At 42.3% G+C, this 23228-nt stretch overlaps 1 protein-coding gene across 7 annotated transcripts in view; it reads left to right on the top strand.

The window, feature by feature from the left end:
- Window positions 1–23228, top strand: part of TOX2 (TOX high mobility group box family member 2) — a 314937-nt gene that overhangs the window by 192166 nt on the left and 99543 nt on the right. For all 7 annotated transcript variants that reach the window (XM_030212722.1, XM_030212723.1, XM_030212719.1 and 4 more), the window contains one exon: window positions 11907–12152. In XM_030212722.1, the coding sequence (XP_030068582.1) occupies window positions 11907–12152 (246 nt within the window). The remainder of the gene's footprint in view (window positions 1–11906; window positions 12153–23228) is intronic.

Below are 23228 nucleotides of genomic sequence, written 5' to 3'. Positions count from 1 at the left end.
AATAATACGGTTGGGGTGGCCAAATGTCAAAGATGGCCGGGTTTGAGATGACCGGCATCGGTTTTTGCCCATAATGGAAACTAATGCCGGTGATCTCAAACCCGGCCAAATCCAAGGCATTTGGTCGTGGGAGGAGCCAGCATTTGTACTGCACTGGTCCCCCTGGCATGCCAGGACACCAACCGGGCACCCTAGGGGGCACTTCTAAAAATAAAAAAAAAAATAGCTCCCTTACCTTGGGTGCTGAGCCCCCCCCAATCCCCCCCCCAAACCCACTCCCCACAACTCTACACCATTACCATAGCCCTTATGGGTGAAGAGGGGCACCTAGATGTGGGTACAGTGGGTTTGGGGGGGGAGGTTGGAGGGCTCCCATTTACCACCACAAGTGTAACAGGTGGGGGGGGGGATGGGCCTGGGTCCACCTACCTGAAGTGCACTGCACCCACTAAAAACTGCTCCAAGGACTTGCATACTGCTGTCAGGGAGCTGGGTATGACATTTGAGGCTGGCATACAGGCTGGAAAAAAGTAGTGGTTTTTTTTTTTTTGGGTGGGAGGGAGTTGGTGACCACTGGGGGAGTCAGGGGAGGTCATCCCCGATTCCTTCCGGTGGTCATCTGGTCAATTGGGGCACTTTTTTGACACTTGGTCCTAAAAATAAATGGACCAAGTGACGCCGGTGAAATGCTCGTCAGAGCCGGCCATTTTTTTTCCATTATCAGGCGAAGCCGGCCATCTCGTAACCACGCCCCATCCCGCCTTCGCTACCCTGCCGAAATGCCTCCTTGAAGTTTGGCCGGCTCCGCAACGGAATGCAGTCGGCGCCTGCCAAAATCAGCTTTCGATTATACTGATTTGGCCGGGTTCAGGAGATGGCTGGCCATCTCCCGATTTGTGTCGGAAGATGGCCGGCGATCTCTTTCAAAAATAAGCTGGCTAGTCAATTAGGTTTTCAGCATCACTGCAATGAATGTGCATGGGAGAAATTTGCATATTGCAGAGATCTATTCTATGCAAATCTAACTCCTGCATATTCATTGTGATGATCCTGAATACCTGACATGCAACGTCAGGATTGAGAGGCACTGGTTCTAGTGTACCCCCTTTCCCCTCAAGCCCCCACAGACCACCTACCCATCCACCACAAAAAGTTGAAAGGCTGGAGCAATGGTTCTGTCTGTTTACCTGTCTTATCTAGATTGTAAGCTCTTTGAGCAGGGACTGTCTTTTTGTGTATGCTGTACAGCACTGCGTATGCCTTGTAGCACTATAGAAATGATAAATAGTAGTAGTAGCAATGCCAGATCACTCCTACCTCTGGTGACACTGTTATTCCAGATGTTAGCACCTCACTCCTAATGGGCCATCCTATGAAATAAGGCACTGCTAGGGTCAGATGCTGCCATTTTGATTGAAAACAGCACCAGACGCAGGAATGAGTGGGCCTTCCGCTTGCTTTTTTGACTATTTGAGGTACGTGGGGATGGTCAGGGGTTCAGGAATTAGATGGGGGTACACTAGACTACCGGGGATTTATTTTTTTAATGTCACGGGGGGGAGGGGTGTTGCTGGAATTCCAGGGCATTTTGTGAGTCAGGGGGGGTGGGGGGCCTGCTAGACCACCAGGACATTTTGGTAATTTAGTGGTTGTAGGGGGGATGCAGAACCTGTGTTTTATTTTTTATTTATTTAATTTTTTAAAGGTCCTCCTTCCCGTCAGTGCTACTACTACTACAACTTATCATTTCTATAGTGCTACTAGACGTACGCAGCGCTGTACACTTGAACATGAAGAGACAGTCCCTGCTCGACAGAGCTTACAATCTAATTAGGACAGACAAACAGGACAAACAAGAGATAAGGGAATATTAACGTGAGGGTGATAAAATAAGGGTTCTGAACAAGTGAATAAGGGTTAGGAGTTAAAAGCAGCATCAAAAAGGTGGGCTTTTAGCTTAGATTTGAAGACGACCAAAGATGGAGCTTGATGTACCAGCTCAGGAAGTCTATTCCAGGCATAAGGTGCAGCAAAATAAAAGGAACGGAGTCTGGAGATAGCAGTGGAGGAGAAGGGTGCAGATAAGAGAGATTTACCCAGTGAACAGAGTCCCCGGGGATGAATGTAGGGAGAGATGAGAGTGGAGAGATACTGAGGAGCTGCAGAGTGAATGCACTTATAAGTCAATAAGAGGAGTTTGAACTGTATGCGGAAACGGATAGGAAGCCAGTGAAGTGACTTAAGGAGAGGGCTAATATGAGCATAACGACACTGGCGGAATATTAGTCATGCAGCAGAAGTTTGAACAGATTGAAGAAGAGACAGATGGCTAAGTGGGAGACCTGTGAGAAGCAAGTTGCAATAATCTAAGCGAGAGGTGATAAGAGTGTGGATGAGGGTTCTGGTAGTGTGCTCAGAAAGGAAAGGGCGAATTTTGCTGATATTATAGAGAAAGAAACCACAGGTTTTAGCGGTCTGCTGAATATGTGCAGAGAAGGAGAGGGAGGAGTCGAAGATGACCCCAAGGTTACGAGTTGATGAGACAGGAAGGATGAGAGTGTTATCCACAGAAATAGAGAATGGGGGAGGAGGAGAGGTTGGTTTAGGGGGAAAGATAAGAAGCTCAGTCTTGGTCATGTTTAGTTTCAGATGGCGCTGAGACATCCAGGCAGCAATGTCAGACAGGCAGGCTGATACTTTGGCCTGGATTTCGGCTGAGACTTCTGGTGTGGAGAGGTAGATCTGGGAGTCATCAGCGTAAAGATGATACTGAAAACCATGGGTTGAGATCGGAGTACCAAGGGAAGAAGTATAGATAGAGAGAAGAAGAGGTCCCAGGACAGATCCCTGAGGTACACCAACTGACAATGGGATAGAAGTAGAGGAGGATCCACTAGAATATACACTAAAGGTACGCTGGGAGAGATAAGAAGAAAACCAGGAAAGAACAGAGCCCTGAAATCCAAGTGAGGACAGCGTATCAAGGAGTAGGCTGTGATCAACAGTGTCAAAAGCAGCAGATAGATCGAGAAGGATGAGGATAGAATAGAGACCTTTGGATCTGGCCAGGAAAAGATCATTGGAGACTTTTGCAAGTGCTGTTTCAGTTGAATGAAGGGGTTGAAAGCCAGATTGAAGTGGATCAAGAATAGCTTGAGATGAAAGAAAATCGGCAACGACAGTGAACAGCACGTTCAAGTATCTTGGATAGGAAAGGGAGGAGGGAGATGGGGCAATAGTTGGAAGGACAGGTAGGGTCCAATGAAGGTTTCTTAAGGAGTTGTGTGACTATGGCATGTTTGAAGGCATCAGGAACAGTCGCAGTGGAAAGTGAAAGATTGAGGATATGACAGATAAAAGGCATTTGTGTGGGCAGTGCATTTGCCAATCACTGCCCACACACTGACAGGAAGAGGTTCATTTTAGCAATGAGCTGCAGATTACTGCTGAGGTGTGCCCTGTTGTTTTCTGACAGCGCCCGCTTTTTAATATGGCAGTAATTTGCATGCTCATTGATCCATCCTGTTGGTAAACTTTTATGTTCGAAACTTTGTGCTCAGCCATCAGTGTGTGGCTTTCTGTATCATAGAAACAGAGAAAAATGTAGGCAGATAAAGACCATGTGGCCTCGCCAGTCTGCCCATCCATGCCATGTACTCTTCCCATCAGTCCCTTAGAAATCTTATGTACTTGCCCAAGATCTACTACTACTACTTAACATTTCTAGAGCGCTACTAGGGTTACGCAGCGCTGTACAGTTTAACAAAAAGGACAGTCCCTGCTCAAAAGAGCTTACAATCATCTCTTGAGTTCGTCTCCACCACTTCCACCAGGAAGCCCTGAGAGGGCAGAAGAGCATGAAATGTTGGATAGGTAGAGCATGTGACAGAGTGGTCATGTTTAGAAAAGGAGCTTTTCTGAAACTGTGGCAGCTGTAGACATGCTCACAATAATGAGTGTCTTATATTTTAATTTCTTATGTACTGCCTGCAAGCTTGAAGGCTATTGAATCAATGTTCAGTTAGGTACAGTAGGCATTTTTCTTTCCCTGGAGGGTTCACAATCTAGGTTTGTACATGAGGCATTAGAGGGTTAAGTGACTTGCCCAAGATCACAAGGAGCATCAGTAGGATTTGAACTGGGCTCCCCTGGTTCTCAGCCCACTGTTCTAACCATTAAGCTATTGTGGATATCTTGAAAACCTGACTGGCTGAGGTTCCCCCCCCCCCCCCCCCCCCCCCCCAAGGACAAGTTTAGGATCTTCGTTTATATCAAATCCATGACTCTTACTACTACTACTTGACATTTCTAGAGCGCTACTAGGGTTACGCAGCGCTGTACAGTTTAACAAAAAGGACAGTCCCTGCTCAAAGAAGCTTACAATCTAAAGGACGAAATGACAAGTTGGGGCAGTCTAGATTTCTTGAATAGACTCTTTACCCTTTAGAGTTGCAATGTATACATGTGTTTTTTAAAAAATACATTGTATCTACACCTAGAGTACACTCACGTATGTACACCTGCCTCGGAGGACCTTCTCCCCCAGATTCTTATAAGATCACCCAAATTTGGGCACAGTCAAGAGTTGCATTTGCAACTGAATTAATGAGCCATTAACGCTCAGTCGGCTGCTAACCATCAATAATTGGTGCTAATTGTCACTATGTGCAGCTTTATTAAGGAACTGCACCTAAGTTCTGTCACACACAACCCAGAAGGGGGTGTGGCCATGGGCGTTCCCAAGAGTTAGGTGTGTGTGACAGAATTGGGGGGATGCACGGCAGGATTTACACCTGGTTTCAGCAGGTGTCAGTCCCGGCGCCTTACTTTAGTCACAGGAGTTGCCACTATGCACTGTTCCATAAAAGATGTTTATCCCAGAACACCCCTGCCGGTTTTGCCGGTCCATTTACTGAATCTAGACCTCTGCTTATTTTATGACGGCACAAGCAGTAGGTGCTTATCTTGCCTTTATTCAGTTGTCAAAAATGAATCCTTCTAGCCAAATCTTTGTTTTTTCTTTGTTCTGATCTCCAGATACCCTTTCGTTCCCGTATTTGATTTCAATTTCTTAGAAAATTACTACTACTACTATTTATCACTTCTATAGCACTACAAGGCATACGCAGCACTGCACAAACATAGAAGAAAGACAGTCCCTGCTCAAAGAGCTTACAATCTAATAGACAAAAAATAAAGTAATCAAATCAATTAATGTGTACAGGAAGGAGGAGAGGAGGGTAGGTGGAGGCGAGTGGTTACGAGTCAAAAGCAATGTTAAAGAGGTGGGCAACTTAAATTTTATTTTTCTTAAAATCTTAGCAGTGATGATGGCTCTTTTGTACATATGAAATTGTGATGGGTTCCTTCAGGGGCCGTGAACCTTCAAATTGCAACTTTTTGAGATTTGGTATTATGCGGTCTTTTGAAGCTGAATTGTCATCTGGATATCTTCTACATAATTTCTAGGATAAGCAACAGAAAATCTCTTTTACTGTTCTGGGATCTTGCCAGGTACTTGTGACCTGGATTGGCCCCTGTTGTAAACAGGATACCGGGCTTGATAGACCTTCGGTCTTTCTCAATTTGGCAACACTTATATTCTTAAGAAAAGTTGGGTTTGGTGGATCTTCAGTTTGATCATGGCTGGTTATGTGATGCTCCGCTAATTATCATGTTGAGTTTATTAACAAGTTTTGGACTTTGGTATGATAATGCTTTTATTAAATAAAGATAAAATGGCTGCCTTTTCTGGGCATCGTTTTATAAAACTTATTTTAAAATGTATTCTGGTGATGCATTCAGCATAGCTTGACTTTTCTGTTGTCCTTTGTGTGTGATGTGGGAACAACATTGTTACACAGAGGTTGACGATAAGTAAAAAAAAGAAATTGTTGCAGCCCATCGATAGAACACTGCATTAGCTGATACTTGCAAATGCTTTACAGGCAGAGACATATCATTATGTTGATTGGATATTGTTTAATCTGATTCACATTCGACTCAGCTTTGAGCTGAATTTAGCCATAGCTGCAAAGTACTTTAAACGGTTCAAAAATTGTATTTTAAAAAGGTTTCTTGTGCTTACAACAACAATGAAAACATTTTTTAGACTGTTAGCCATGTCGTGCTCATTTAAATCTTCAAGACAGCCTTGAACAGAATGCTGAAAATAAGTGTCTTTAGTGTCATACGCAGGGGCTTTGATTATCTTTGTTTTGGGGTTTATTAAAACGCTTCCAAATTCTTTTTCATTCCTTTAAAAGCAGACAATACCCCAGTGTCAAACGCAAATGAGATCAAAGTTCATGAACGGGGCATTGCTGTTAAGAGTCAGGAAAATAACAGCCTCGCTGTTTCCTGGCTGTTTGCTCTTTTTCAAGGTTTCCTCTCTTTGATATCCAATCTCAGAAACGCAGTAGGTCACCAGAGTATTTCATAAAGGTAGACATGCAACTGAAAAATAATGAGATCAATATTCAGTACTGGCGGCAAACAGATTAATGTAAACAACTGGCACTGACATTTAAATTGATACTTATATTCATCGCCACTGGAAGTTTATCAGCAAGGCTGACTGTGTGTGTAATATGGCACCTGGTATTCAACGGTCTAAACTAAACATAGAAATGGGAATTTGTGTATAGAATTCTGGCAGTTACACGCAGGATTGGCGCCATTAATTGGTTCATGTGCGTAAGTGCTTGGCGCTATTCTATAGAATTGGTCCTCAACTGGCACAGCATGTAACTGGGCCGTACCCATGGGTAGAGCATGGGCATATCATGGGCGTGTTGCCATGTGATCCGCACAACTTATAGAATACTGCTGGTTCTGCGTGCTTCATGACGCAGCACAGCAGCTAATTGTGGCTAAGTTTCAGTGCAGATAGTAACATAATACCATAGTAGAAGACGGCGGGTAAAGACCTGTAGAGTTCAACCAGTCTGCCCGACAAGATAAACTTATAGTGTAAGGTATGATGCAGTACTTCGTACTTGATTTTGATTTGTCCTTGCCATTTTCAGGGCACAGACCTTAGAGGTCTGCCCAGCACCGGCCTTGTTCCCCAGTTACTGAAGCTGAATCTGTCCACCATGATCAGGGCACAGACCGTAGAAGTCTGCCCAGCACCGGCCTTGTTCTCCAGCTACTGAAGATGAATCTGTCCACCATGATCAGGGCACAGACCGTAGAAGTCTGCCCAGCACCGGCCTTGTTCTCCAGTTACTGAAGATGAATCTGTCCACCATGATCAGGGCACAGACCGTAGAAGTCTGCCCAGCACCGGCCTTGTTCTCCAGCTACTGAAGATGAATCTGTCCACCATGATCAGGGCACAGACCGTAGAAGTCTGCCCAGCACCGGCCTTGTTCTCCAGTTACTGAAGATGAATCTGTCCACCATGATCAGGGCACAGGCCATAGAAGTCTGCCCAGCACCGGCCTTGTTCTCCAGTTACTGAAGATGAATCTGTCCACCATGATCAGGGCACAGACCGTAGAAGTCTGCCCAGCACCGGCCTTGTTCCCCAGTTACTAAAGCTGAATCTGTCCAGCCACGATCAGGGCACAGACCATAGAAGTCTGCCCAGTACTGGTTTCGTTTCCCAGTTACTGGTGTTGCATCTAATCACCACTAAGTTGGTTTGGTTCCATGCCTTCTATACAGGATTCCTTGTGTTTATCCCACGCATTTTTGATGTGCTGCAAATCTCCAGCTGCTGGTGAACATTAAAGCCATTTGGGCTAACATTTAAATGGAGTTATAAGAGCTTTTAATACATTGGAAGTCCACAAAAGCTCACTGTCTATCTCAAGATATCAAACGGTAAATATTGTAATCATCGCATTCATATGATTAGGTTAATACATGTCTTTGAGTTCTTATTATTCTGTTTTTTTCCTTTTTTTGTTATCTTTCTAGTACTTCACATGTGAATACTTTCTCTGGTTATTATCATATTTTATTTTATATATTCTAAGCTTTATTTTTTTGTGTTGTCTTGTAGTCACATTGTTCTTCCTTTTCCCCACCTCCACCCCATTCATGCTGTATCCATGGATGCACCGTGTGATACCTGCATAGGATTTAGACAAAAAATCAACAGAGAGATACCATGACTTTCATAAATTCATAAGTCTGAAAGTGGCCAAGTCAGAGGTACTTTCAGAACATGTCACCACTTCTGTCTTCTTACCAGTAAAACAAAAATCCGCCCTGGTCTTCAGGGACGCTTGGGTGTGCTTGAGTTGGGGGTCTAGTGAGGAGGATGAGTGAAGGAGGGTGGTGTCTACTCCGTTTGTGGCTTCTGCTTGTCAGTGGATGCCACAGAGAGTGTGTCTTGGAGGAGATACCCCCTTCAGTCCTTAGATGGATGAGGATTTACCAGTCTACCCAGGCATTCCATCTAGAAGAGGGGGAGATGAAGCTAGAAGCATAGGAGCCAACTTTTCAAAATTATTGGGGGTGCTAAGCCCAATGGAAATGACCCCTCCCTGAACACACAAGGAATTTTTCTCAATATTGGGGGTGCTCAAGCACCCACAGCACCCACAAGGCTCCAATGGCTAGAAGGATTTAGGGGAGAAAATGTGGAAAAATAGTGGAGTAGAATTTGCATGATTCTGTTTGTCTTGTCATCTGTGGATGTGGCTAGCACTGTCCGTGGCTGATAGAAGAACGTGTGCTACATCCATGTCCATATTTTGCAGCTGAATGGAGTTAAGTGTGCAGACTGTGTGCATAGCACTTTCTGTGGTTAGAGAAATGTACAGCTCACTTTCCTCTTACTGCATTACACATTCATTTATGTAGCGCTGTGGGATTTTGCAGCCAAAATATCTTTGTTTTGTTTAGTTTCTCCACATTGCTTACAGGAATTTTCATTTTATTTTTATATTTTTCATTTTGGGACAATGACATAAACAGTGCAACTCTTTGTGAAGAGAATGTACTCTTCCCTGCCAGTATGCACATATGACTGTTACCATGAACAAATGAACACTCTTCCACAAGACTTAAAAAACCAACATTTTCGTTTTTTTTCCTGTTGTGTTGAGCATTTCCCATGTCCTTTCAAATGAATACATGTCCCTACAGTCAATAGAGTCCTTGGCTTGATCAATGTGCTCCTACCGACATAAACAAAAATCTTTTCAAAGTACTACTACTACTATTTAGCACTACAAGGCTTACGCAGCGCTGCACAAACATAGAAGAAAGACAGTCCCTGCTCAAAGAGCTTACAATCTAATAGACAAGAAATAAAGTAAGCAAATCAAATCAATTAATGTGTACAGGAAGGAGGCGAGGAGGGTAGGTGGAGGCAAGTGGTTACGAGTCAAAAGCAATGTTAAAGAGGTGGGCTTTCAGTCTAGATTTAAAGGTGGCCAAAGATGGGGCAAGACGTAGGGGCTCAGGAAGTTTAATCCAGGCGTAGGGTGCAGCGAGACAGAAGGCGCGAAGTCTGGAGTTGGCAGTAGTGGAGAAGGGAACAGATAAGAAGGATTTATCCAAAGTATGAATCTTCTGGGTTCTTCTCTGAGTTTGACCCTCTAGGGATCAATTTCCTGGTTATCAGTGATGGGTGGTGCAGGTGGAGACTTTTCAGGCTTTTGAAAATTCTTCTCAATGGCTCAAGGGCAGAGCTCCAGTCCCTTGAGTCAACGTATTGTTAGTTTAAAATCAGTCAAAGCTTTTTTATGTACCAACATGAAGAGATTAATCAAATCTCTATATGATCAAAACCAATGCTCAGAGTAATACAGTAGGTAAACGCAGAAAAAGAAAACTGACCCATCCAGTTACTCCTGTCCACACTGTATTCCAATTGCTCGTCACATCGTGTGATCCCTTGAACCTTATGGGACCGATATTCAACCAGTAGAAGGTGCTGAACCTGGAAATTCAATGCTGCACCGTATGCGGCAATTGGCATTGAATTTCTTAAGCCAATATTCAGCGCTAACCGGTTAAGTTCCTAGCGGTTAAAGATAGGACGGCTATTTACGTAGACCTATTTAACCGCTAAACCTAGTGCTGAATATCAACGGTACCTGGCTATATCTAGTTAGCTGCTGTGCTAACCACGAATATTCAGCAAGATAACCAGTTATCTCCCGCTGAATATTTGTGGTTAGCCGGTTAAGAGCTATTTAAGCGCTCAGCGGCTATTGCTGATTAGTTAAATAGCACTGAATATCGGGGGTATCTGTTCTGATCCAGAATAGTTTTTCTTACTTTCCTCTACCATCTTGAAAAGTTCCTCCACCCAATATATCTGCATTCCTATCTAACCACAGGCTGCCCAATATGCAAAAGGGTTTAACCGGCAGGAGAGGCAACTGTATTCAGCGGTACTTAACCAATTAGTGCCCCTGAATATCGCTACTAACCAGCCATCTCTGAACCAGTTAGGTTAGGGGTGGACCAGGGCAGAATGTGGACGGAGCACCTACTTAGCTGGCTAGCAGCAATTTTCAGTCCGCTAATTGGCTAAGTAACCACATAGAGCTGGAACAGCAAAAAGACTGAATATAGGCTGGTACCCGGTTAACTTTCGGTGACCTCAGTTTAGCCCTTACCAACACGAGCTGAATATTGGGCAGAAGGATTTTGTAATAATCTCAATAGTTACCAATACATGCAGAGCAGTTGTCCAGACTTCTGGCCTTTTCGGTCCCCTGTATAGCCTGTCAGACAGCCAGGTTATGAGCACCACAGTGTCACTAGAACATTTATTTATTATTCTTCAGGGTTGGTAAATTGTAATTCTTGAATTTTCACGGAATTCTTTATCATTGGCAAATCCCTTTATTGCACAGCATCAAGAATAATTAAGGTATTGTAGTACCTAAGCTTTCCAGATCACACAAGCTCCTCCTTCAGAGGTTCAGGTGACAGGGTACATCTTATTTATTTCCACATAGAGGGTCAGGTCTGTAAGGTATATAGTAACAGTTCACATGCCGATTATGCATGTAATTCCACCGAAGTGCTATTCTGTATCTCATGTAGTGTGTATTTTAAAGGGGTGTGGACATAGATGAGTAGCCCTAATGCTTAGTCCAGTGGGCTTTGATGCCAGCATCCTGGGTTCAATTCCCACTGCAGCTCCCTATGACTCTGGGCAAGTCACTTAACCCTCTATTGTCCCAGGTTAAAAAAAAAACAACCTTAGATTGTGAGCCCTCTAGGGGCAGACAAAGTACCTGCATATGACATGCGTAGTGCTGCGTATGTCTAGTAGCGCTATACAAAAGATTAATAGTAGTAACTTATAGAAGACTATACTTCATGTGTCTGACTCCAACACTTGTACCCACTCTATGGCAGGCTTAAGTTCTCATATTTTCAGTGTTACGCTGAATACTCCATAAAGGAAAGGAGGCACACACATTCCTTTATAGAGCGTATTGATGTTTTACAAAGAATAATAGAGCCAGTAGTTAACTTTTTAGGCTGTTTTATTTGCCTCTGTAATGAAAGTGGAAACGTTTTGGGGTCAGCTTCTGCAATCCACGATACAGTTACAAACATACACATGTTGAAGCATTAGGAACAACACCAGCTCGACAGTGTGAGCCAGTCCTGCTTCTTGGAATGTGTAGATCTTTGCTGCGTTACCACTTCTGTAAGCAAACGCCAGCCCTATTCCCTTTCTACCACTCCAGACAGTGACCCAGGCGTGTGTAATGTTAACGAAAAGCCCTGATGTGACTTGGCAATGGTGTGGCAGGACTGGATGTAACATGTGACATTGGAAGTAGATACTATGGAGATATAACTTGAAATGTTTAGTGTTGTGGTGAGGTATATTTCTTTGTACCTCTGATATGGTTTAGAGTTAAAATACCAAGAAAAAAAACAAGATATATTGTGAAAATGTCCTTTTAATATTCTAGACGTATAATGGTCAGAATGAGAGTAACGAAGACTATGAAATTCCTCCTATAACTCCTCCCAACCTCCCAGACCCTTCTCTCCTTCACCTGGTGGACCATGAATCAGGGTATCACTCACTGTGCCACAGCCTCCCACCAAACAGCCTGATACCAGCCTACTCCTATCAGAACATGGACCTTCCAGCCATCATGGTGTCCAATATGTTGAGTCAGGAAGGACATCTTCTCTCCAGCCAGCTCCCTACTGTGAGTACAAGTTTCTGTATTATGTTGGAATTCAGTTGTTTGGTTACTTACTGTGTTTTAAGACCCTCCTTAGTAATATTAACATTTTGCATGTACGTGGCATTAATAGTTAAAATTAATGGGGGCTTGTTGCAGAGCCTCTGTTGGGGGTTCTGCCCAGCATTTTCATATGCAGTTAGGGGTCAATTCAGTAAAGGGTGCTAAAACTTTGGATGCTGAGATAATGTTCTATGGCAGAACATTTGCGCCAAATCTGGCATAGAATATTCGCATAAGTACCCAGTTACACGCCAAACTGTAGACACAACCACGTATGCCAACAGAAACCTGTAAATCCTGGCGTGAACGTTGGGCATGTGACCCCAATATTCTATAGTACTGTGCCTAAGTAATTGGAATGCCCCTGAACCACCTATGTCCCGTTCCCCCCCCCCCCCCCCAAGGCCATGCCCACTTTTGGGTCATGTGTGACACACTGGGTGGACAGCATTATGGAATAGTGGATAGGCAAATGCATGTGAAATCCAAATTAGTGCCAATTAAAATCAGTAATTGGTTGTTACCATCCAATTGACTAATTAGTTTATGCGTCTATCTGGCCTCCACATACAAATCTGGGGGCCCGAATTTTAATTACCTATGTAGAACCTGAAGGTTAATGCCTTCTATTAAGGTGAAATTAGCTGCTGCACTGACAATTAATGTGTGGTACCGTCCGACGTCATATATTAAGTAGGAGGCACCTGGTTCCAGTGGCATACCTAGCTTGCTTGGCACCTGGGGTGAGTTGCTGCTGCCCCCCCCCCCCCCCCCCCCAGGCACATCACCTCCACCACCCTTCCTCGTAGCAAGAGTTGTCAGCTCTGCCGGTCCCCTGCCCCGGAACAGGAAGTGACGTCGAAGGAGCATGGAACCAGCAGAGTCGACAGCCACACAACTACTCCATGTAGCCCCTTGCTGCCTGCACCATCCCCACCGCTCCGCCCTTGGTACGCTACTGCCTGGTTCTAGTCATCAGGAATGCATGTATTCTAATCAGTTACACATATAAAATCCTGACTAGTAGTAAAGCGTGCCATGTTTTGAAGGCATGTACTTTGCCAGTGGGGGTGCACATGGGTGGAGTTTGAGCACAGCAACAAATCTGTGTATAAATTATAGTATTGTATAATATGTATGCGTTCTGGCGAACGTCCGGGTGTGGGCTGATGTAGATGTTTGCACATTAACCTCTGGATTCTATAAAAGCTGCTCAAATTTGAGTGCATCCTGAATGCATATGCAATTAAATTGTTTAACGAGCCAATTAACATTGATTGGACGTTAACAATCGGCAAATTACCCATTGATCTAAGAAAGCAAACTGGTTCTAGGATTTTTTGAAAACTGTTGAAAACCTTCTTGTTTAAGAAATTTTTAATGCGACTGTGTTATTTTTCTTGACGGTTAGTTGACCATCATGTGTAATATTCCTGGAGTTGGTCCAGTTTACTCTTTTGTGAGGCCACACTGAACTTTTGTGGTAAGTGTGGGATTCAAGTGTCATATATTATTATTATTGACGTTAATTGGCACCAATTTGGATTTGTACGTACATCTTAAAACCTTAAACACCCCAGGACACACACTCCGGATCTCAGACAGCCTAAAAATACTCGGAGTCACAATTGACCGCAATCTCACCCTCAAGAGCCAAGTAAAAACCATAATAAAGAAAATGTTTTACTCAGTGTGGAAACTCAAACGAATAAAACCTTTCTTCCTGAGGGAAACCGTTTGTAAATTAATACAATTTATGGCCCTAGGCCACGCAGATTACTGCAACAGAATCTACGCGGGTTGCAAAGAACAACTCACAAAAAAACTCAAAACCGCCCAAAACACAGCAGCCAGATTGATATATGGTAATACATGATTCGCAAGCGCTAAACCCTTCCGTGAAAAGCTGCACTGGCTCCCAATCAAAGAACGGATCTTCTTCAAAATCTGCACCTTGGTCCATAAAATCATCTACGGCGTAGTCCCAGGATACATGATAGACCTCATAGATCTACCAACAAGAAGCAGATCCAGATCAGCGTGATCATACCTAAACCTACACTATCCCAACTCCAAGGTCTAAAATACAAAACAACATTTGCATCTAGCTTCTCTTACATGAGCGCGCAACTATGGAATGGACTCCCACATTCTGTGAGAACAATACATGACCATCTAAACTTCAGGAAATCATTAAATACTCACCTCTTCAAAAAAGCCTATCCCTCCGATCCAACGTAACTCCCCACACCCAGCAACACAACATAATCAAGGATCATACTGGACAACCTACTATCATCATTCTCCTCAACCCAATGACGCCTGAATCACATCTACCTCATCTGACTGCAACACAATCTTGTATTTGTTATCAACTGTAATGGCAAATGCCTTTACGGTTACTTGTAAGCCACATTGAGCCTGCAAATAGGTGGGAAAATGTGGGGTATAAATGTAACAAATAAATAACTCTTGCTACACGCTGTTCTTTACAACTACATGCCCAAATCCCATAGCGTTCAACCCAAAAGGGGGTGAGGTCATGGGAGGGATATGGGCAGGTCAGGGGTGTTCTGGAAATTTGCGCTAAGTGTTAGAGAATACTGTGGATGTACGGCCAAATTGAATTATACCTGGTATCAGCAAGCGTAAGTCCTGGGGCCCATATTTGGACACAGGAATTGGTGCTATACGCTATTCTGTGAAGGACGCTTAACTTGGAGCACTGTTTATGGAATAGGTCCGGACACCAATTCTTTCCGGCACCCACATTTGGGCCTCATTTATTGAATCTGGTCCTAAGTGTGCGTTTTTCTGCCACTTCTGCTAGTGTTCTCTATAGAAAAGTTGACGCCTACTTTAATTTTGGAATAGGCTTGAAAGAAGCACTGGCTGAGCCTCTTATCCTAGGCATCCTCCGATAGGGCCTGTGTTATAGATTTACCCTCTATCGTCAACATCCTCATTACGCATGTAAATGATTACAAGAATGGCAGTTGCGTGCATGTGTGTGCACAGTTTTCACATAACGAACAATATTCTGTAAATACCTGCTTAGATTGGCAGGGAGGATGTTCATATGGGCAGAGCATAGATAGTGCTCAAACTTTACGTGCGTAACTTCTAGAATACTGTAAGTTGCTAATACACCAGCTCCATGGCTGGCATAATTGCTCATGCCTAAAAGTTAAGTGTGTGTAGATACCCATCTATGCTAGTATGTCATCAAAACTGTTTTCTTTAAACTGCGGATACTTCGTAAAATGAGAGATCTTCTGTCATTAACGAATTTTCATATGATACTACAGAATTTTCTCCTACCAAATTTTTGATTATTTCAATGCTCTATTAGTTGGTCTTCCATCGTCTACTTTGAAATGATTGCAGATGACTCAAAGGTCTGTAGCACATTTGATTAGTCACAATTTTTTTAAATGTAATCATATTTCTCTGGTATTAGCATCTCTCCATTGGCTTCCGATTTAAATCCAAATCCAATTTAAAATCTTGACCTTGGTTTTCAAGGTTTTGAAAAACGGAGCTCCGTCTACTTTGTCAAGCACCCTGAAACTCTACAAACCAGTAAGAGCAGCAGAAAAATACTTGCTTGAGTTCCCAGGTTTCCCTGTAATCAGCCTTCTTGGTCTCCAGTCATCCACATTTCAAGTGGTTGGCCCTAAATTGTGGAACTCATTATCATCGGAACTCCATAAAATAGATTCATTCATGTCATTTAGAAAACAACTTATAGAAATGTCTATTTCAGAAAACGTTTTCTTCATTTTGCCCATTTTTGGGGGTATATATTTTATTGCTCTGATGATGATACTGGGAACTGGCTCTCAGATTATTCTTTTATATTGTTTTATTATGTTGCTATTATACATATGTTGATTATGTATGTTTACAACTGTGATCTGCCATGAACTGTGGAATGAGTAGAATAGAAATATTTTAAATAAATAAAATATTATATAAAGGAAAGTAGACACCTATGTTCCTTAATCGAATAGACTCCTATTCATCTAACTTTTGCTATCTTGGAAGTCGTCTCTGGAATGCTCTACCCAAACATATCCGATCAACAAGTGAATACCTTCCTTTCAGGAAATTATTGAAAACCCACTTATTTAAACAAGTTTATTCAACTCAATAGTTCTCTACTTTAAACATTCACTCACTTAATAGTCAATTACCTTTGATGTCCCCTTTATCCTTTACCGTCTGATTTCTTCCATACCATTTCCCTACTTTTCTTTTCCCTTACTTCTTCCCTGTACCCTTTCCTACTCCCCTCCCTCCTTCCCTTTTCCCTGCTTCTCTCCCCTCTTCTTCCCTGCCTCACTATCTCTCCACTCCTTATTACCTACCTTAGTCTAAATATGTTTTATTTTTATATAATACTTTAAGTCATTGTTAGTGTCATGATTTTATTTACTTCATAATTTTGTGATTTTGTTAACTTCATGATTTTGTGATTTGTTACTATGTAAGCCGCATAGAGCTTGCGATGAGTGGGAATTGTGCGGGATACAAATGTAATAAATAAATAGATGCCTGTTGTTATACTGCCCCCTATGTGTCGAGAGGCTGCATTAACTTTTAGCATGGCCACAAACAGGGCACACTGATTCCCACATTTATTTATTTGGATTTTGCTCATTAACTGGTTAACACGTGTTATCACAAGGGGCTCTAAATGCAAATAGTAGTTCCGTGTGCAGATTAACTGCTCATTATTTGTGGACGCTCACTGAGGACGGAATATTATTGACTGGCCTCCCTTTTGCTGGAGTGTGTTTCAGTAGCCGCTGCTGGTATAACTGTTTAATCTTGCTGATCTTCACAGCTATACCCGGAAAAGGGTTCTGCAAATACAGATTTGGTTTGAAAACAACTGGGGTTTCTTGGGATCTTCCTAGTTTGAATTCATGGATCATTCGCTTATCTAGTCTTTCATGTGGTATGAAACGTTCGTTTTGGACAGGGTCTGGTTCGATGAGAAGTGCAGGACCTTGCTCTGCTCTTTCAGTGAATTCTGCAGCTTGAATCTGATGGCAAAATTTGAGGTGTCAACGTAGAGACACTGAAACCTCAATGGATTGATACCTGTAATAATAAACAGTCATAAATTTATATATAGTTAGGCATAATACTTGCAGGGTGATAAATGGATGGAAGTAAGGTGGAAAGACACATAAAATAGGAGTGTGTAAATATATGGTTATCATGTATAAAAAAATCATATTTGGGTCAATATTCAGTGGTCCGTCAATGGACAAGAAGGTAAAGTATTCGCCTAACTGTATGGACTTTTGAGACAAGTCAAACTAGTAAATTTGATGACATGTCTTTGCATGCAAAGTTATTCTTGCTAGTTCTGAGATCTGACATGGTTAGATATATACTGACATCATATTTCCAAGATTACCTCATTTATTTTTATATTTAGTCATTTTACTATTGTTACAAAATTGTAAGTTTTATGTTAAACTGGACGCGGTGTACTCTCCCTTGTGTGAATCTATCCTGATTGCTTAACACTTTTTGGATTACTATGAAGTTAAGAAAGCACATTCTTTAGCCATCAAAATAATTCCTCTAAATGTAGTTTGGTAATATTCAGATTTGCATGAACAAGGCTGTTGAAAGCCGTCCTTTACATCTGGTTATTGAGATTTACACATACAAAGTGCGAATACATGTAAATAGCAAGGGGGCATGGATAGGGTGGGGGGTCACAATTTAGACGTATGTTCCCTATTTCAGAAGGGAGATACACATCTATCAGCACCAAGATCAATGCTGGGGTTGAGCAGAGTTGTGTAGGAGGTTGGGGTGGTTTGCCTCTTAATTCCCCACCTCCCTCTCCCCAAGAAACTGATAGCGTTGCAGATTTGGGAGAATATAGATGTGCACGACTGTCATTCTGCAAATCTAGATGTCTGAGTTTTCTCAAATACCAGACATACATGTGTGAGCACCACCACTTATAAGTAACAAAGTATAAAGAAACTTCAGACCTCCCAAAACACAGCAGCTAGGCTTATATTTGGAAAAACGCGTTTTGACAGCGCCAAACCACTCCGAGAAAAATTGCACTGGCTTCCAATTAAGGAACGTATCGCTTTCAAAATCTGCACGACAGTTCACAGAATCATCTATGGCGAAGCACCGAGGTACATGACAGACCTCATCGACCTGCCAACCAGAAACACCATAAAATCAGCACGATCATACCTAAACCTCCACTACCCAAGCATCAAAGGACTCAAATACAAATCCACTTATGCATCTAGCTTTTTCTACTTAAGCGCACAACTATGGAACGCACTACCAAAAGTAGTAAAAACTACGTTCGATCACCTAAATTTCCGGAAACTACTAAAGACAGACCTGTTCAGAAAAGCATACCCCACCGACCCAACATAAAAAACCGGGATACCTGCGACACAACGTAACCAAAGACCGTAATGTACATACCCCAACTCTTCCTCTCCTTCTCTAGTTCCCCCAATTGTATTTACCATACATGCAACCCATTCTACCACAATTTCACCTTGTATTGTTCAAACCTGTATTTGTTCATACCGGAATCGGCTAACGCCGTTTACGGTACTGTGTAAGCCACATTGAGCCTGCAAAAAGGTGGGAAAATGTGGGATACAAATGCAACAACTAATAATAATAGTATGTGTGTTTTGCTCAAGTTGCTTCTGTTCATGTTTTACGCACTGACAGCTGCAAAATGGCTGCTGCCACTCTCATCACACATAGCCAGCACGCGCACACACACACACACAAATCCATTTCTGCATCTATTTCAGAAGAATCTCTACATTAGCAGATCCTTTTCTAAAATTACCACTGGGATTTGACACATCCTGACCTCAAAATCTCAATTGTGATTTTTCCTTTCTGCCTAAAATTTGCCTTCACACCTAGTTGCTCTTTGATGCTGTTAATGTAGATCTTGAGCATACTCTGAGATGAAAATACTACTTAAGATTCAAAGATGGAAATGAAGACATTACACGATGTGATACCCGCAAGCGAGCCTTCTCCGGAGTAGCCCCCACACTCTGGAATGCATTGCCTGAAAGGCTCCACTTAACACAAGACTACCTCTACTTCAGGAAGCAGGTGAAGGCTTGGCTCTTCAACCAAGTCTTTAATGGAAGAAGTAACTAACTTGTTAGTCTCACTCGCACACACAAGGATTGACTCGGGCTGCACATACTGCAGTGGGACATGTTTATCCACTCCTAGCCTAACTGAGATAATATTTAACCATCTCTCTGACCTCATGTGCAACTTTCTTTAAATTAGACACCTTACGTTCTAACTCCTCTTACTCTCTTACCTATCCATATGTTCCATCTTTGCTTATACCCTATGCTGTCTATTAAAATGTTCTATTATGTATTGTTTTGACATTGTAAGTAGCATGCTATGTATTATTATTTGAATATTTTTACTTCTGTAATTGTCTATTGCTCATTTTTGATTTATTCTTACTATGCACCGCCTTGAGTGAAGTCCTTCAAAAAGGCGGTAAATAAATCCTAATAAATAATTTGAAGATGGCACAAGACCTGATTTGCTGCTGATTTGGCTTACTGTAGCAGCTCAGATGGTTTCTTGTTTTCCAGGTTAAGAAGCACTTCAGTTCCAATTCCAAAACTTCTTTCCAGATGGTGAATAGCAGTAAAAATGTGCTTTTTACTCGGAGGTTTTAGGGAAGGCAGTTTTTAAAGTCTTCTGTTTTATCCATGGGAATGGAGTATATAATGTGCATTATCCCATAGGCATGTTTTTTGCCCGCACTGAGCAGAGCTAATCCTAGGAGCCGGAACTACAGTTTTGGCTTTTTGACAATCGCATATGTGGTTTTGACTGAAAAAGTATGTGCAACTATCTGAAAACTGGCCACGGACAACGTTCCCGCAAAGTGCACTTTAACTTTGAAAAACTGTGTATAATTTCCACGTAAAAACTACCCTCTGAATTTGCATCAATATGGGCAACACGGTGCAGATTAAGAGCTGCTCTGTCAAAGCACTGGAGGGCAGCATTTCTCTTAAGGCGTTGTAGCAATGTAGTTTTAGCACTGGATTGCTGTCAGGAACCCTATGTGATGAGCAGCGATTGTCCAGTCCCATAACCACAAAGAACAAGAGGAAGTGACTGAACTTACAAATAAATTGTGACTACATTCGCAGTTCCAAACTGTTGAGAGTGACTGACTGATTTTCTTGTCATGGGTCCAAAGGCAGTCACATGCTTAAACTTTTGTAACTTTATCATTTGTTTTTCACATTAAAAAAATGGGGTTTGGACTAAAACCTCATTTTTTGTTGTTGTTGTTGTTTCTGATCACTTTAGTCACCTTTTCCCAGAGAAAGTCTTGGGTAAGTTGGAAAGGAGCTGGAGTGTCAATGCGCATGACTTTAAGCCTAGTTGTAGATTTTGAAGAATGAGGATGATGTGGAGTGTGTTCTTAGCTGATTCTGTACTGTGCTGATGAAGGGAGCTTTGTTCTCAAAAGCTTGTCACAGATGTGGTAAATTTAGTCCAGGAAAAATACTACTACTACTTAACATTTCTAGAGCGCTACTAGGGTTACGCAGCACTGTACAATTTAACAAAGAGAGACAGTCCCTGCTCAAAGAGCTTACAATCTAATAGACAAGTGAACGGTCGGTCCGATAGGGGCAGTCAAATTGGGGCAGTCTGGATTCACTGAACGTTAAGGGTTAGGTGCCGAACGCAGGATTGAAGAGGGGTGCTTTAAGCAAAGACTTGAAGACGGGCAGGGAGGGGGCTTGGCGTAAGGGCTCAGGAAGGTTGTTCCAAGCATAGGGTGAGGCGAGGCAGAATGAGCGGAGCCTGGAGTTGGCGGTGGTGGAGAAGGGTACCGAAAGGAGGGATTTATCTAGAGAGCGGAGGTTACGGGTAGGGACGTAAGGGGAGATGAGGGTAGAGAGGTAAGGAGGGGCTGCAGATCAAGTGCATTTGTAGGTGAGTAGGAGAAGCTTGAACTGTATGTCGTACCTGATCGGAAGCCAGTGAAGTGATTTGAGGAGAGGGGTGATATGAGTATATCGGTTCTGGCGGAATATGAGACGTGCAGCAGAGTTCTGAACAGACTGAAGGGGGGATAGATGGCTAAGTGGGAGGCCGGTGAGGAGTAAGTTGCAGTAGTCCAGGCGAGAGGTAATGAGAGCGTGGACGAGAGTTCGGGTGGTGTGTTCAGAGAGGAAAGGGCGAATTTTGCTGATGTTAAAGAGGAAGAAGCGACAGGTCTTGGCTATCTGCTGGATATGCGCAGAGAAGGAGAGTTGTTGACCTTTACGTCTACCTATCTGATAGCTCTAATACCACAGCAACAATACTTTCTTCAAAAGCAAATCAACAAATGTAAGTGAGACTTCCTTGGACATATATTTCATTTTCTGGGGGTCTGTCTAATGATAGCACAAACATCAACATAAAAAATTTCACAGACTGCTTCCTGGAAGTGAATATGATTGTGCTATTAAAGGCTTTTATGGTTATGAGCTATAAATGGCCATGTGCATATGGTCTCATTTATATACACTCTGCAGACAGAGCAAGGTAACCATGAAAGCACGTGAATTGCCTGTTATATTTTGTAATCCAAGTGATAGTAATCATGTTTCTAGGGACCTGTTCGCCTGGGATAGTTATAGTGTCAGAAGCAGAAACTGGCTGTGGCTGAACGTAAACCCATTGATGCTAAAAGATACATTCAAAATGTCTCCCTGTGCATTATGGTAATTAAATGCGCTCCAGCCTTGTGTTTGCATTTCTGCTTCTTGCTTGATTAAAGGTCTGATGATAACATAAAAAGAAAGCCTTTTATTTTGGAATGTGAAAAGAGATTCTCTCCCACCCCCACCACCAGTTCAATTTAAAAACGTTGCACCTTAGTATGACCCCTATTTTTATAACATGATAATTCTACCCCGTGTTGATTGTCTCGTTCGGAAAGGAGTTATTGCATGCATAAATCAGTTTCTCCAGCACTGAATGAAGGTGGGGGTGGGGAAGGCGAGAAGGGGGATTTACTAAAGCTCCTTCCATGAGCCTGAAATAATGGCAAGTTTTGACCAGTCCTTGGAGAAATGTTCTGTTTATACCTTTGTGGATCTATTTTGCAGGTGATGTTTCCCCCCCAAAAAATCATTAATGCAAGATAAAGAGCAGGAGCAGTAGACTTTAGGGCATAGACGTGAGCATCAGCCCTTGTCTAGGAAATTCACAGTGCATCGATCCTAGAAAAAATGGTTTATTTGCAGCTTGTGGTAATTTTCATTGGATCAACGTAATAGCTACCCAAAAAATAATGCTCTACATGACCTTTCAAGACCATATAGTCCCCTTCTTCAGGTGTTTTATTTTTAATGGATTTTATGATTAGTTTACTATTTATTTATTTATTTATTTATTTCCTTATATATTTGAGTTTCTTAGTACATTACTTAGAGCTTTCGGGTAAGGAGATAAAGTTAACATCAATAAATAAATACATAAAGATGAGCTCAACAGCATCTGCAGGGACACAAGAGGAAAGATGAAGATATGGAGGGTCTGGTTTGCAGTATTGGAAGAACAGGAGAACAGTGTCAGGTTGGATGGATCTTGCAGTCTTTAGCTACAGAGAAAAACCAACAAAGGTATACAAGTCTAAGGGAAAGGGAGTAGGGAGGACCAATTAAATTTCAATGAACTACACAGGTAAATAAGCATAAATAAAGTGGTATTTTTGAACAGACCGAAAAACAATAATGATAAAATATTTTCTAAGACCAATAAAAAACAAAACCAGGCTGCATGATTCAATTACGTACAAAAATACGTTTGTAATAAACATAAAAATGTTGCTAAACTTGACAACGCTTGACTGTTTCTTAACCCTTGACGTGATTGCAGATTGTCCTGCCTTTTTTGGTCAACACATGCCAATTCATCGACAATATTTGCCTATACACAAGTCAGACACAGTCTTGGCTA

Source organism: Microcaecilia unicolor, chromosome 8 (assembly GCF_901765095.1).
Source record: "Microcaecilia unicolor chromosome 8, aMicUni1.1, whole genome shotgun sequence".
Classification (NCBI taxonomy): Eukaryota; Metazoa; Chordata; class Amphibia; order Gymnophiona; family Siphonopidae; genus Microcaecilia; species Microcaecilia unicolor.
The sequence above is the reverse complement of the archived record's forward strand: the minus strand, read 5'-3'. Positions and strand labels throughout refer to the sequence as shown.